Source organism: Anticarsia gemmatalis, chromosome 12 (genome assembly GCF_050436995.1).
Source record: "Anticarsia gemmatalis isolate Benzon Research Colony breed Stoneville strain chromosome 12, ilAntGemm2 primary, whole genome shotgun sequence".
Classification (NCBI taxonomy): domain Eukaryota; kingdom Metazoa; phylum Arthropoda; class Insecta; order Lepidoptera; family Erebidae; genus Anticarsia; species Anticarsia gemmatalis.
In genome coordinates this window covers 9378674-9394502 of record NC_134756.1, presented here as the reverse complement: position 1 = coordinate 9394502, position 15829 = coordinate 9378674, and the positions used below count along the sequence as shown (strand labels likewise).

The window sequence follows — 15829 nt, the reverse complement described above, 5'->3', positions numbered from 1 at the left end:
ACATGCATGAGGTTTTGCGTTTGGCAGTCACACATTGACGTCATAAACAAGTGTTTGACGATCAAACTCTAGCTAATAGGTAATATTACGCGTTTTCCTCCTAATTAATATGATTGTAATAATAATGGTGAAATAGTCACGTAGCACTTTCAAAAAGTAGTAGAAGGAAAAGATAGAAACAAATGTGACTTAAAAAGGAAAGGTCTTTAGAAAATATGCTTTAAATTGAGCTGTTTTTTGCAGAAATACGCCAACTCTCGCACAAGAATAAAAACATGATTGTGTAGCGCGAGATTTCACACATGCAAATCAATGACATAAATGAGTGAGTTTCTGACTGGCTTCCATTTCGGGATTTAGTTATTGGGTATTTCTAACAGGAAACAACAGTTTACAACATGATACATAATTTAACCATCACAAATCACAAATAAAAAGAGTAATTCTGAACAATATGATACTGAAATGTACTTAGCCCTTTTATTAGGTACAAGAGTGATTATTATCATGACAGTGTTCGTTCGTCACACCTACAGACAATATACAATTCATGTCATGTTGTTCTATGCAATAGACCAGTGCAACCTGGTCCGTTTCATCATTAAAAGCAGATCAATTTGCACAAAGGACATAGGCTGCGACAAGGTTCAACTCTGGGACCACAATAATTACGATTGGCAGGTGACTTGTAGTCTTGTATTCACTATGATGACACAACACAATACATTACTTCTGTAATAATCCCCGATAATAGTATTATCTGTAGAAACTTGTACACTTTCAACATCGAATGAAATAGATAAAATTAATTACATGAATTATGTAGATTTTCGTATTTTTAAATTGTTGTTGTTGTTGTTTCGGAAATAAAAATAATTGATGACTAGACTTTTGAGATTAAACTTAAGTCACCAATTTTATTCATATTTCATGAGTAATACTAACTCTAAGTAATATTTCCTCTAGCTATCATCAATGAACATATTCTTGGGTTCTTCTTACAATCACACTGCTCAACTCGACTTCAAGTCTTCCAGTCAGTCAACTAACTTGCAAGTTACAGCGCTAAAGATTGCAATCCTATTAATCCGTAGTGATCTGTTAGCGCAACTGGCTTTGAACGATAAGTCTAATCTAGCAATAATCTCAGCAGGTGATGAATGTCCTAAGGCTTCAAACAAGTTACGCACTTGGTATTAGAGACATTCTTATTAATAAATCACTTTATTATTCTATTTCTTAACGGATGTGACACATCATATGATTTGCTCTTTTAAGGGTCCGCCTATTCGGCGATAATCATTACTTGCAATTTTCTTGTGTGTTTATATTTATTTGCGAAATATTGCGCCACATTAAAGTTGCTTTGATGATGACAATAAATTCAGTTTTCTATAGTAATATCCCCAATTTCAATTTTTCATATTTTTATGTGCAACTGATGCTTTTTGATGTAAGGTTAATTACACTGTATTCCGTATCATATTTGTTAAAGTACATATAAGTACCTACTTGGTTTTGTACTGAGCAGTCATTCATGAGCTAACAACGCATTGACACATCAAATATGTGGTTATCCTCGATGTCAATATTTTGCCAATTTGAAGACATTTTAATGCAATTTTCCTTGTGCCTCTACACTGAATTTCATCTTACCGAGGTCTCAACATTTGTTTCAATTTCCATGAGGTAAAGGAGAAATCATAGAATAAAATGGCGTAATGCTGTTTAAATTTAATATTTATTTATTGACCATCTCTTAGCTTAAGACAGGAAACATTTATAAAATAGCAGCTAGTCACAATAATAAAATTATGATAACATTTACAAAACGTTGTCTTAATTTACTATTTTAAGAACAATTACCTCGCCTCCTGACAACCGCAAGCCTACACAACTCACATTCATATAAATACTCCTTAAAATTCAGTACAAAATTAAAAACAATTTCAAATCTCACGCAGTCTATGACCTACATAATTGTAACGAAAATATTTTTACGGATTATCAATCGAATTAGAGCCAGTTTTTTGTTAACTAATTCATTTTTATATCGTTTATATACTTTTGGACATATCCAAGCCTTTACGTAATCCGTAGAAACATTTCTATAAATGCAGGTTTTCCTGGAAGCATTTTCTGCGTATTTCGGTTTGTGTAAGTTTGATATCTAAATTCAGTCGTATATTAGAGTAACACTCACGTCATCATTTTATAATATTGCACAATCTATTGTCTCATTAGCTGCACGTAGATTGCCTACATTACTTGCTTCCATTCTCAATGTGGGATAATAACTACAAACATTAACCTTTGTTTGCATAAAACGACCAAAAAACCCATTAGCCCGTTATATTTTAACGTTCTATTAAAATTGTGTATGTTCTATGCACAAGTAACGTTAATTCAATGCAAAGTTTTGGTCTGGACGCCGATGACTCAATCATTTCAACTGATTCTGACTCACCGAGCTCTGATATTGAAAAACAACTCAGGGATTCTATTATTATATTAGGCAGGAGTGCCAAGTTGTAAATAAAATGCCAAATAAGCAGAACTATTAACTTTATTTAGATCTCAAGCTCACACGGAACCAATAAAATAATTCAATTGCTTTGGAGTATTATCAATACAATATTACAATTCTTTCAACACATCGTCTCGCATTTTGTTCTCCGTCTCGCTCTGGCCTGGGGCGGGCGAGCGAGACGGCCACGAGTTTGATTCAATAATCTGATAGTCTGCAACATCCTCTTCTTTTTCTTACATTTTCCGATCAACACGATTGAATGACTAAAGCTAGAGGCTCGGTATTAAATTATTTATTCTCTAAGAATCTCACATCGTTCAAGGAGAAGCCACGTTCAAACTGACTCTACATTATTATAAAAATTATCTAGTTTTGGTCGTGTTGATGTTAATGGCAAAGAGATATCATAGTCTCAAAGTTCATCATTGAATATAACTCTATCTATTAGATAAACTATCAAAAACCATTGTATAACAGCAGAGTTGATTGTTTGAAACTTCATTTACATCTGAGAACTTTTCAACATGACTAACTCTTGGAGCGACTTGAGTCTGTGCGTTCAAACGTGGCAGTATTACAGTACAATGAAAAATCTACTTATTTTATAATATGTGCGTTTTATTTATGTTCAATTTATATAAAGTACGTTCTGCTTGCAAATCCAATGTTAACAACTAGTGAACATAAATTGATCGAGAACACTATTTTGTATGAATTTCATTTGTTGTAGACTTACACGATTTCATGATCCCCTAATAAGGGTAACAGCTAAGTGTACAAGCGCCTAACTTTATAAATTTTATAATACAATAATGATTATTCAACATTACATACAACGTGGTACCAAATGATCGAAAGAAAAACATCTAATCGTCACAAATGGTGATCGAAAATTCTAAATGCGATCCTACAGTCGGGTAAACGACATTAAAATCCGGTTAATCCGTATAAAATGGCCGATATAGAAAAGGAATTAATTTTTTTCAAGCTTTTTACAAGCACAATATCCAAACTAGTCGGTTGGGGAAACTAGCACAAATACGACACACAGGCTAGGCTAATATCACAGGAGTGCTGGGAACGGTGCAGAGACCCCACCCGCCGAGCCACCCGCCGCGCCCGCCCCGCCCCGCGCCGCCGCGCCACCGCGCCACCGCGCTACCCGCGCCACCCGCGCCACGCTCCCCGCGCGGCGCACCCCCGCTATACTCCCCGTACCTATTTACTATTCAGAGGGGGCGAAACGGGCTACTAGCGATATGTTTTGCGACAATTAAGATTTCAAAAGAAAAGGAACTCACTTGTTCCGCGGATCAATTGCACAATCGAACGATTGATTGCCTTCAACATATTGCACAACCGTTTGATAAGTAACGCTTTTTATTACACACAATCCCCCAACTTATAAACGTTATATAAAATTAAGCAATGCTGCCAGTAATTATTCAAATATCTATAAATTGTTAATTTTTGTACGTCGAACAAAGTTTACAAGTGGGGAGACGTGGCATCTATGCTGCATTAAAATAAGTCAACAATGCACAATAGTTCTCTTAGACCCAGAAACAACCCAATTAAATATCAAAATAATGGTAACAAAGCTTAAATGGTGACATAAGCTATAGGTTAACATAAAAATGTACAAAACAAAAAACGTTTAAATAAAACTTAAAGCGATAAAGTACAACAAAACTCGTCCGAAGTAAAACTCTCGGACTTGTTAGTCAAATGTGAGGCGCGAGCAAACGTTGGACATTGGCCGCCAACGTTGGCCGAACATTACCTCCGCGCTGACACGCGCGCCACTTTGATAAGGAAACTAAAAACCCGTCAAGTGTCGCCGATGACACACACACATTAACGTCACTCGTTTTCCCTTTATATCATACTTACTGACTATTAGTAATGTAAGCAGACAGTATTTGATCGAAAACATTGCATCTGGTCCATCTGGACTTAATTTGTAGCTTGCTAACCGCAAATATCTTATTTACTGTACAAAATGAAACGTGTATGGTGTGTGCATCAGAAACAACCGTTTTCACTCTATTCAGTAACATATAACTGATCTCACAAAAGGCAGCACGAAAATAATAATACTATTCAAATAAATCTAATGTTTAAGCGTGGAAGTTTTGTTACCGCTCGTCTACGCATCCGTTCCCAGTCGTTTTGCACTATCTCTTAATCACTATTTACTTTACAATACAATAATATAACATAATAATTATCGCTTACAACTATGCCTCCATATGAACCGTTAAACTTCCTCACTACGTGTGACGTCACGTAGCGGATAGCGTACACTCAGAGTCCTCTGTTCGATAAAAATTAATCGTTGAACACTAATTGGACCGCGCCCGTCGGCAGCGCCTGAGCAACTTTCACTAAATAATAAAAAAACACGCTAACAAAGTAAGTACTCTTCTTAAACAACAAAGAATTGGCTAAACGTCGTCGACAGTCCGTTCCGGGTAACGTAAATTACAAACACGAATCAATAGTCCAGTGATTCTCGAGCCGCCGCACTGTGGATCGAAAATCGGCTGTAGAAGACATAGGATCTCGATGTCGTGAATGTTATTTTTTTTGATGGAAATGTATTCTGCTGATCATTACTGTTCTATAAAATGTCATATGACGTAATTGTGTGCACAAATGGAAGAGTTATAATTTTTTAAAGAAAATTTTGTATGGAGCTGACATGAAAAATGAGAATATCTCTGGAATCGCAAGGTTGGCCGTTATATCCTTACACACTGATATAGTACTATTTATTTGTTAATTTTTGACATACTTTATATCGCGGCATCACTTGCGATTTTTTTTCTAAAAATCGTCAAAATTTTCAAAAAAAATATTTTGTTTATTATACATTTTAATGCTTAAGTATGACTATAACAAGTGTAATTTACAATATTTTTTATGCTTAGACCAAAACATTCTAAAAAATCACAAAATCGTACTACTCCTCCTAGAATGGTGTTCTCTGAACCTCGTATAATCTTTGTTTCGGGCCTCTGAAGCTTCTTCCGAAAGACTTCCAATTGGTACAATAGCATTTACTGCAATTATGTCCCCTCCGTGAAACAACAATTTGTGGACGGTTGGCGACATTTAGTACCCATCATATAGTTCCATGTATTTTACAGTGGTTGTTATAGCGTATTCGTTAAATTATGGCATGTCTACAACTCTCCAGATGTGATAGCTCTCAGAATCAAAGCAAATCTGCGTATTCGGTCTTCATCTAATGCAATGATCATCTTTGAATCATCTTGGACGAGTTTCTTTTTGTGGATGCAATAACTCTTGATGGCCTTCTCCTCTAGCAGACCACTTTTTGGAGTCGAGACGATACAGTATGTGTAAAAATTATTCCATCACATTTATGCGGGCATGAAATGATGATAAACCGAACTCATACACACCAGAAGAAATGGTTTTTGACGCAATGGCATCTAACTTATTCATTTATGTGGTCTTAGCCAAACACATGTAGCAGGCCGCATTGACTTCGCTTCTTTGTACATATCTATACAAATTTTGCCATCAATCATCGTCATCATTAATTGGTGACTAATTTCATGTCCCTGACATTTTGAGGGAACAAGGGCTTCAATTTTTTTATCCGTAACGAGAGCTTCAATTTTGTTATCCATAGCCGTTTTTTCCTTTATGACAACTTCTTTGGATGCTTTCGAAAAACTAAACTGGACTGGAGGGTAATACATAGGTATGTAGGGTTTTGGATTCACCCATACGGTATCACCGTCAGCTATCAACCATAATGGAACCAAAGAGGTCATAAATATGCTGGAATCATCTTGAACATTCTCTATGTTTTGGTTATATCTACTTTGATTAGATGCACCGTCTAATCCCCAGTATGATATTTATATCAATTTTTTATCCTGTCGTTACAAGTTCGGTATTTGCATTAGATGAAGACCGAATACGCAGATTTGCTTTGATTCTGAGAGCTATCACATCTGGAGAGTTGTAGACATGCCATAATTTAACGAATACGCTATAACAACCACTGTAAAATACATGGAACTATATGATGGGTACTAAATGTCGCCAACCGTCCACAAATTGTTGTTTCACGGAGGGGACATAATTGCAGTAAATGCTATTTTGCCAATTGGAAGTCTTTCGGAAGAAGCTTCAGAGGCCCGAAACAAAGATTATACGAGGTTCAGAGAACACCATTCTAGGAGGAGTAGTACGATTTTGTGATTTTTTAGAATGTTTTGGTCTAAGCATAAAAAATATTGTAAATTACACTTGTTATAGTCATACTTAAGCATTAAAATGTATCATAAACAAAATATTTTTTTTGAAAATTTTGACGATTTTTAGAAAAAAAATCGCAAGTGATGCCGCGATATAAAGTATGTCAAAAATTCACAAATAAATAGTACTATATCAGTGTGTAAGGATATAACGGCCAACCTTGCGATTCCAGAGATATTCTCATTTTTCATGTCAGTTCCATACAAAATTTTCTTTAAAAAATTATAACTCTTTCATTTGTGCACACAATTACGTCATATGACATTTTATAGAACAGTAATGATCAGCAGAATACATTTCCATCAAAAAAAATAACATTCACGACATCGAGATCCTATGTCTTCTACAGCCGATTTTCGATCCACCGTGCGCCGTAATGGAGCGCGTGCCGCGAGCTCCGGAGCGGTGGCGCGCGGGCCCGCTGTCCTCGCGGCGCGCGGCATCGCGGTCAGCGACTCGCGTCAGGAGCACGCGAGCGCGTCAGTCGCGCCCGGCTCACAGGGGGGAGTGGAGGTGCGCGGCCCGGCGCGGTCATGAGTCCAGCACCGTCAGGAGCCCGGGCGGCAGCAGCGGCACGTCCTGCCGCGGCATCTGTCGCACCAGCTGTGCGCACCCCAGGTTCGCATCTCCCAGCTCGGGGATGGCGTCCAGCAGCGCTAGGCACTCGTCTTCCACGGCCCGTCGCGCCTTCTTTCCGACCCAGGAGTCGTCGCACTCTTCCCTCGCGCGCCTCCGCCTGGCCTCCTTCTCCCTGCGAGCCTCCTCGCTCAGGCGGCAGTAGGTGTTGTTAATGCATACTGAGCGACGAAGGTCTCGCGCATGGTCTTCGATATTCTCCAGCTTTTGTGAGCAGATCTCGATGACCCGCTTGCGCTCTTCGTTGGCGCGGAGCCGCGCCGAGATCATGGACAGCTTGGGCCTGGCGGCGGGCTCGGTGCGCGGTGGGCCGAACATGTCGTCCTCGAAGGCGTCGGCGATCTCCGCGCCGCGTGAGCTCTCGCGCTCCTCTTGCGGCGTCATTCTGCAACAATAACGCGGACACATTAACACCTATTAGCGATACGTAAATTTTTGTAATGGGAACAAAATTAGAACGACCGGAAAGTAACAGCCAGCCGTTTAAGAAAGTATATATTGGATAATATACAATAGATAGCAGATTTTATTTAAATATACGCGCAGCATTTCACTCATTAATTCAAAAAGACATTATTGATACTTTAACTGCGACGGAATGTGAGCGAGTCAAGGAGAAGCCCTAATTATTTCATAATAACAAGTACTAGGTCAATCCGAGAACAATGCATCGACGTCCGAACGGGCCAATCAGGTTCACAACTCGTTATAATCCACTCTCTATTCGCAATCACACCAAAACGCACAACAGATATTAGCGGACAAGTTCCTAAGATACAAAGCACCTTGAAATTATTTTTTCGTCATCACCTACCTAAACGATAAGTCGGGGGAAATGATGAAGAACCCTGACATAAGCATGATCGACGATCCACAGGGCCCTGATCACTATTAAAAATGTTCCTCCAATGTCACAAAGTTCAAAACACTGGCACAATACAGGCGCGCAATTCGTCACTTTGTCCTCGACGACTATAAAAAAGCAAAAAGACACAAGTGAAACAAAAATAAACCGCGCGGTGAGCGGCGTGCGCGCAGCTCGGCGACCACTCGGCGAATGACAACATACCTCACTGTAGATAAGACATTGAAAAAGCCAATTGCGTCATGTACTGCTACGTACGTATGGAGAGGAAACGGGTGACGTAGACCGAGCCGTCATTTTAGACGATATTGCTTGACTAGTCATGACTCGACGTACTAATTTGTTTACGGGACAAAAGAAGCAAGTAGTTTCCTTTGCTGCAACCGAATAGATGAAAATATTCGGCTATACTGAAACTATTTGTAATTGATTACCAAACATGAGGAAAATACATGTTTCCTGTTCGATAAAAACTGTTATATCTTAACAAAATTAATGGGCACTGAATACTAATGAAATTGAAAAAACCCACATGGCTAACTACAATGGAATAACCAGTGAAACGGTAACTCGCTGCTGTATGCAGATAATACGTTTACAGTATTGATGTATGATTCATAATGGAAATCTTTTCAAGTAGAGACAAGTCAAAATCTGGGGAATAACTCATTTTAGTTTCTAACCCAGACATATACAGAAAACACCGAAAACCACAGAATTAACCATCATCTTCTACCCTCTATGCAAAAGAGAAACATCATCAGATTTGTGAGACACAAATACCTTTCAAGCAGGTGAAACTGTTACAAAAGATATTGCTTTAAAATGTTGTATAATGCGTGATGCAAGCAGTAGCTTGTAACCTATGTAATTGAAAAAATGAGCATTTTGTAGAATCAAGCCAACCGAGAACAAAGTCATATAAAACTGTTGCAGAAGAAATGGTATCTGTTGAAATTTAACTTCATGAAAAGTACAAGACGATATTTTATACAAAATTACAAGGCGTGTTTACTAGCCAACATTTCATAAAAACTGGACTAGTAGGAGGGTAGAACACGTTCCTTCACAATCTTATTATCGAAAAGTCGTTACACGCGACGTGTTTTTGATCCAAAATTGCCACTTGTCTAGGTGTGAATCCAAAGCTCTCGTTCTCAAACCTAATTCTTAATAATATGTATCATTGCTACAGTACTTTGAATACTAGAGTCGAGTTGTTTCAGCGATGTAGTTCCGTTGTTTATTCAAGGTAACTGGCGAACAACAAGATTTGCGAGTACCGTATAAATAACAACTTTTTTATTTTCCCGACAAATTTGCTAGCATAATATAAACTGGCTGCAGTGGAGTAAATCAGTAACCTTGTCATGAAACCCATCGTGATCTTTAAAACGTCCTTGAAATTGTAGAAAGTCGTTTATGCTTAACCAGTATCGATATCAGTTGAAAAGAAATTCAACACTTATTAAAATTCCACGTTACTTGAACGGGCAGACCGCGTAATGAGCGAAATATTAATTTCAGCATTAAAATAATATGACGTAACACGAGTTGAAACAGCTAATATCAATGTTGCTAACTGTTATTGCAGATATCGCCAACACAATTACTTTAATATGATGTAATAAAACTGCAGTAAACGACTTGACACCACAACCGTTCTGTTAAACATTTATTAATTTAAATACTTTAAACGTTTTATAGCTAGTTATTTGTACCATTTGTTTTTAAATAAACGCTACTTGACCACCTAGGCATTGAGTCACATCAATTAAGATTCTATCAGTGATTTTAACAATAACTGAAATTTTCCATTCCTAATAAACGATGACACTGACGGGAGGTAAAATTTATTCAAAGGCGGCTACATCATAGACAATGTATTCTGGCGACTCCTTCCTTTTGTCTAAAAATACATAAACGGATATTAATTCGGAACATTGTGTTTCGTCGCTGACATTTTATTTGTTAACGACCATCAAGATTTGGCAGAATTTGTATTAAGGCAGTAAGATAGTTCCAACAGTTTTTTTTTCAATTGGAATATAGGATGACTGTTTCGATTTTAAATTAAAAGTGATTAATAAAGATTAATACATGTGAAGCACACGGTTGGGTCATGGTTTTATTTTTTTTCGTGTGGCGAATGCGCGACGACAGTGCACCGGGTGTTGCCGACCCCACCAATTACGATCTAATAAATCTCACCCGAGTCGACCGACGCTACTGCCTACCTGCGCTTTCTTTTCTCTGTCCCACACGAGCCGGGGGCAACAATCCACTGATATGTTGAATGCCACCATAATATAGGGGACTTTTTTGTAACATTTGACATCGTAGGCGACGCTCATCGACTCCTATTCCGTTTTCTTGTACATATTAATGTAAATGTATACAGATCGCTGTTTTAAATTTATGTAGGACATCGTTTAAAACAAAACAATGAAACATTTGAATAATATTTACGTTATCAATTCTCCTCGCTTTCCACGAATAAGTCACGTCATGACACGAGTAACGTGAACGTATGGTTAACTTTTTAATGTGAAAACTTTTTTCTTGGCCAAAATTGTACGATGATTTATTTACGAAGTTGTGTGCAATACTCTCTAAACCGATAGATAACACGTTCCCGTTTTTAATTTTCCTGTTGGAGCACATGATAATGTAGCAAGCAGCCGACGAACGATTTAATAATATTGAAACGTATTTCTTTCAAAGTATTTTTTGCTAAATCACTATCGTCACGTAGGCGTTTCGTCGGAGAACCTTTTACGGAGTATGTGTGATACGATGAATTATCGCATGTAGGTGGGTTCATAACAATCGAATCGAAATAATAGTTTAACAATCTCCGACGTTTTTCTCTAATTCCCCATCGCACACTTTCACAACAATCTTCAATGCCCTTAATTGCATGAGTTATTATAACTGGTGACCGAATCTATGTGAACACAATACAGTTTTCTTTACAAAACAATGTGAGTACAAGCGATTGCACTTAAGTTTTTCTGTAGTTAGTCGACAATTTATCGTTCATTTCACGGTTATCGGTGAAACTGCATTTGATGATACGCCACCGATAGGTCTATCCTTAAATCTGGCACACATTTTGGGACTTTTGACTGATAGTACTTTGCACGATTTCAATCAAAACAGGTTTGGATATTTGCCAAATATTATATATCGGCAAAAAATCACGTGTAAGACGTAGATGTGTCGTAATTAGCGACAATAACCAAAATTGTGTGGCGTCCATGTCAGTTACGTCATCAACTATGCCGTGGGTATTACATAAATAGCTTTTGTTCTGTACTCATACAATCAATTCCTACGTACATTTTACGTTTTCATATTAAATAAGTATACCTATTCATTATTAGTTTTATTTTCCTGCTTACTGACTTATATCCTTTTGTCTTTGCAATTCTCGATTCTTTTGATTTACAAACCTTGTGGATTTATTGCGAAATTATTTCGCATGTCAGAATATTTTTTTCAGCCTAATCATAAATCATCACCACATTGAGCACTAAAGATTTTTTCTTTTAAATGTAATGGATCATATTTTTTAAAACAATTAATGGCACAAAGACAGCTTATGTAATGATACCACAATGGCCAGTACCTTTCTAGGTCACAAGTTACGAATAATTAATTCAGTTTCTACTGTAAGTGGGTACCTATTGTGGAGCGACCCAACTTCCTCTGTCCAAGATTTTTCTCTCTGGTGTTAGTAAAAGATTGTTCGGATAACCTTTCAGATTTTAGATAAACGTTTGTTGACTGATATACATAGTTTAGTACTCTCGCTTCTTGTTTTATGTGACCTTAAGTTTTTTATCATAGTCCTTATGAATTTCATGAAGATAATTTTAAATGAATTATACTTGTTCTATGTAGTCGTACAAGTTAAAACCATGAAGAAAACTTAAAAAAGACTATGAAATAAAAAAAAAATCACTTCTAATTGTGTATTTATCAATTTGGGTATTTTTGCTTAATAATCACGGGCAACGGAAAGTTATTATAATTAAGCCTTTATGCCTTCTCATGGGAAATTTTACAAAGTTTAACAACAGCTAAGTAATAAAATGATTGATCTTCTAACAGCTATGTGTCATAGGTATGAGGTCACTTTGTAAACAGAATTGTTGCAACGCAAATTTCCTTTAAAACACATGTCGTCGAAAAGTATTTAAATTGCTATAATATTATAAACGTTAAACACAGTATGGCCTTTAAACCGGAGACAGTTAGCGACCGTAAAAGTCTGATACCAAGTGTAGACTAATCAAAATGACTGTGTAATATCCATTGCGTGTTTATTTCCAGCGGTATATTACGTTAATAGTGCACAGCAGACAATGGACGCGGCTCACTGCGAATAAATCAGGGGTAATGGCTCCGTAGTTGACGCGCTTTTTAAACTTATCGACTCTGTTATAGATAGTTTGTTTTAAAATTTATACGCATCGAAATTGGCGGTAAATTTTGCCGATTTTTGTTTTATTTTCCATTGTTTTGAAATCTTTAACAAATTTGTGTGGAACAAATATATTTTCATTCTTTTGGCATTAGGTTAACGATTAGTAAGTAAACATAAAATTACCTAGTTCGGTAACTTTATTAAGCTCTATTCTTCCACTTGACTAACAAAACTAGGAGTTCTTGGCACGTTTCCCACGACAGTAAAGTTTATAATATTCCGTGGCTGAGACGCAAACATATCGCCGTCTCTCTCCCACGCGGCGACACCTGCAAATGATCATGATCTTCTATTGATGCCTTTGTGAAGACAAGCTGAGGAATTCTCTTTTATCACTAATTTGTTTACTTCTTTCAGTAACTTTACAAAGATCATTATCTAATTGCGAATGTTCAATTAGTATCCGTAACTTTTTTTACTAATGAAAAAAAATAAACATCAATAAAAATGATAATTTCCGATGATATTTATTTGTATGCGCATAGAGTTCAAATTAATGTGCCTCAGTCGTGTCGATGTGAACTTGGGTGGGGTCAAGTAACGACTTGATTAAGACCCTATTTGTAATTATCGTGCCGATAAGCCTTATGAACAGTGGGTATATCAACAAAAACATATAATTTTTGCAAATATACGCGAAGTATGTCAGTTGCCACGCAATAGCGACGGTGCAGGGGAAGGGGAAGTCATAGCATAATCATAGTATAACAATGTTGAGTAAATTACAAAATAATACATTTTTAACTACACTAAGATTAAAAGCTAAGTTTAAATTGAGGAAGCGAATCAGTTAGTTAATTAAAAATACGTGTCTAATTACTACGCGTAAAATGTGAAAAATTGAAATAAAACTCTTATGCAATTCAAAAATTTCTAATCAAAATTAAAAAGTAATAAAGTCACGAATCCCTATTCTGAAAATCTCGCTAGTCGCATTCGAGTACCGTTTGTCACGCTCTTACGCGCGAAAGAGACAACTATAGGCTATCGAACAAAAGGAACCGTTTATACAGACATTGAAAATAATAAACATACCGCAACCACTAATAATAAATATTGTAATGATGTTATTGATAAACGAGTATTTATTAATATGCCTCCCTAAATTAGTCGAGTTACGTTGCACCGCCCTTCGTCTAATGTTTAGTCGATAACGAGTTAATAACACACAAATATTACTGCTTACACAATTTTACGCGCACAAAAACATCCGACGTGCATTAATTATGAACTACTTTACTGCATTACTGTTGCTAGATAATACAAAACTTTTATAAATATACACCCTCCTTTGTCTACTATCTATTTCAAGTTAACACTTTCTTGTTTTACACATCCGACCAAATTACTCATCTCTAAATCTTTCAATATTCCACTTTTAACTACTATTATTTTCTTTGTAGTTGTGAATTCATTGTCGCTTCATTATTATTCAATCTTCGTAGACTTACTCGAATAATAACATACTTTCAAACAGTTAGTAAATTTACTAAAGAAAGTGGCGGTTACGACTGATAAATTCAACTAACAATTAAACTATTACGTGCAAACAAAAATATTTGTACACAACATTACGTAAGGAATATCCAATTAAATAATTCGCTCCTTAGTTACACATAGAGAAAGTTAAATTAATAAAATAATAACGAAAAATAACTTGTATCTAAAATAAAGGATAAAAAATATTTACCTTAAAAATCCAAGAAATCAACAGTCCAAAAAGTATTCAACACTTCAGTTTATTAAAATAACAACGATATCAATAACCATAATATGCCACGAAACAATTAAAAAATCGAACGGTTAAATTAAACATAATGTTGGCGAGGTGTATCACATAAAACGATTAAGTTAGCACTTGTCCAAACAGGCGAGCGACGAGCTGTGCGCGCCGCTACTACATAACTAAATCGAAAGCGAGTCGCGCTCAACGTGTGCGAGTGACGGCTTCGCACGCCGAACTGCGTCTGTTCTCTCGTACATAAGTTGTGGTGATTTACAGAGGGCGCGCAGGCGGGCGCCGAGACCCAACCATGGATGCTCCCCTAGCGAAGGATACCTCATTATCCTCACTGTAATCCGTGTGCCTTTTTGATAATTTTTATTTATAGGGTGTCACTGCTGGTGACCCCTTTTTCTAAATATCTCGTTGCGATTACAGACTAGTACTTAAGCGCCACTAGTTTCTAGATTCAGCTACTTTTAAAAAGTTTAAAAAACGCGATTTAATAAAACTTAATTTTGTTGCCCCAAATTGCATTCCATCACTTCCAAAGGTTATTTCTAATAAACACAAGTTAAAACAAAAACCCAATCCATTTGTATAAAGGCGCTTCTAAACGGGCCATATTTTCCTGCAATATGTGGCTGCAACATAGTGGCCGGACATATTGCGAGCAACTCCAGCCATACTACGCAATATTGCAGCAATATTGCAGCAATGTTTCAGACATATAGCCACACATTTTTGATATTGCAGCGAATGGCCGATATTGTTTTGATAGGTTGCCGGACGATCGCTGAGCTACCGATTTTACTGCAATGTTGCCCGGCCAGCTTTATTGTTGTTTCAGTCGCTCACTCTTGTTATGATATAGTGCATCCTTTTCTACGCGATTTATATTTATTTTATCATTTATTATTCAATTTTTTATCAAGCATTAATTCTTGACATAAATTGTCTAATGTTTTACGCCTATTGGCGTAAGGTCGAATCCACTGTCTCTGCTTTTTCCTTTTTGATTTTTCTCGTAAAACGATATAGGCTGCTGCGACGAGTGTCGCAGAAGCCTATATACCTACATGGAAGATTTCGCCGCCTATTTAAGTAAGGTCGAATCCACTGTCTCTGCTTTTGCCTTTTTGATTTTTCTTGTAAAACAATATAGGCTGCTGCGACGAGTGTGATTTCGTCAGCCATTATTGCCGGTTTGTGTGGCCCGTTTAGGAGTCTGCATCATGCTCCATACTATTGACAGACATATTGCAACACATGGCTCGGCCATAG

The 15829-nt window shown here is 37.0% G+C and overlaps 1 protein-coding gene across 3 annotated transcripts in view; it reads right to left on the bottom strand.

The window, feature by feature from the left end:
- Window positions 1-1722: 1722 nt before the first annotated feature.
- Window positions 1723-15829, bottom strand: part of LOC142976877 (uncharacterized) — a 67230-nt gene continuing 53123 nt past the window's right edge. The window contains exons 1-2 of one of the 3 annotated variants that reach the window (XM_076120446.1): window positions 14513-14795; window positions 1723-7850 (exon numbers count right to left, since the gene is read on the bottom strand). In XM_076120446.1, coding sequence (XP_075976561.1) covers window positions 7361-7849 — 489 coding nt within the window. In that variant the 5' untranslated portion in view covers window position 7850; window positions 14513-14795 and the 3' untranslated portion in view covers window positions 1723-7360. Of the gene's footprint in view, window positions 7851-8279; window positions 8536-14512; window positions 14796-15829 lie in introns of those variants that run through there. The other 2 variants (XM_076120445.1, XM_076120447.1) reach the window with 2 other exon arrangements.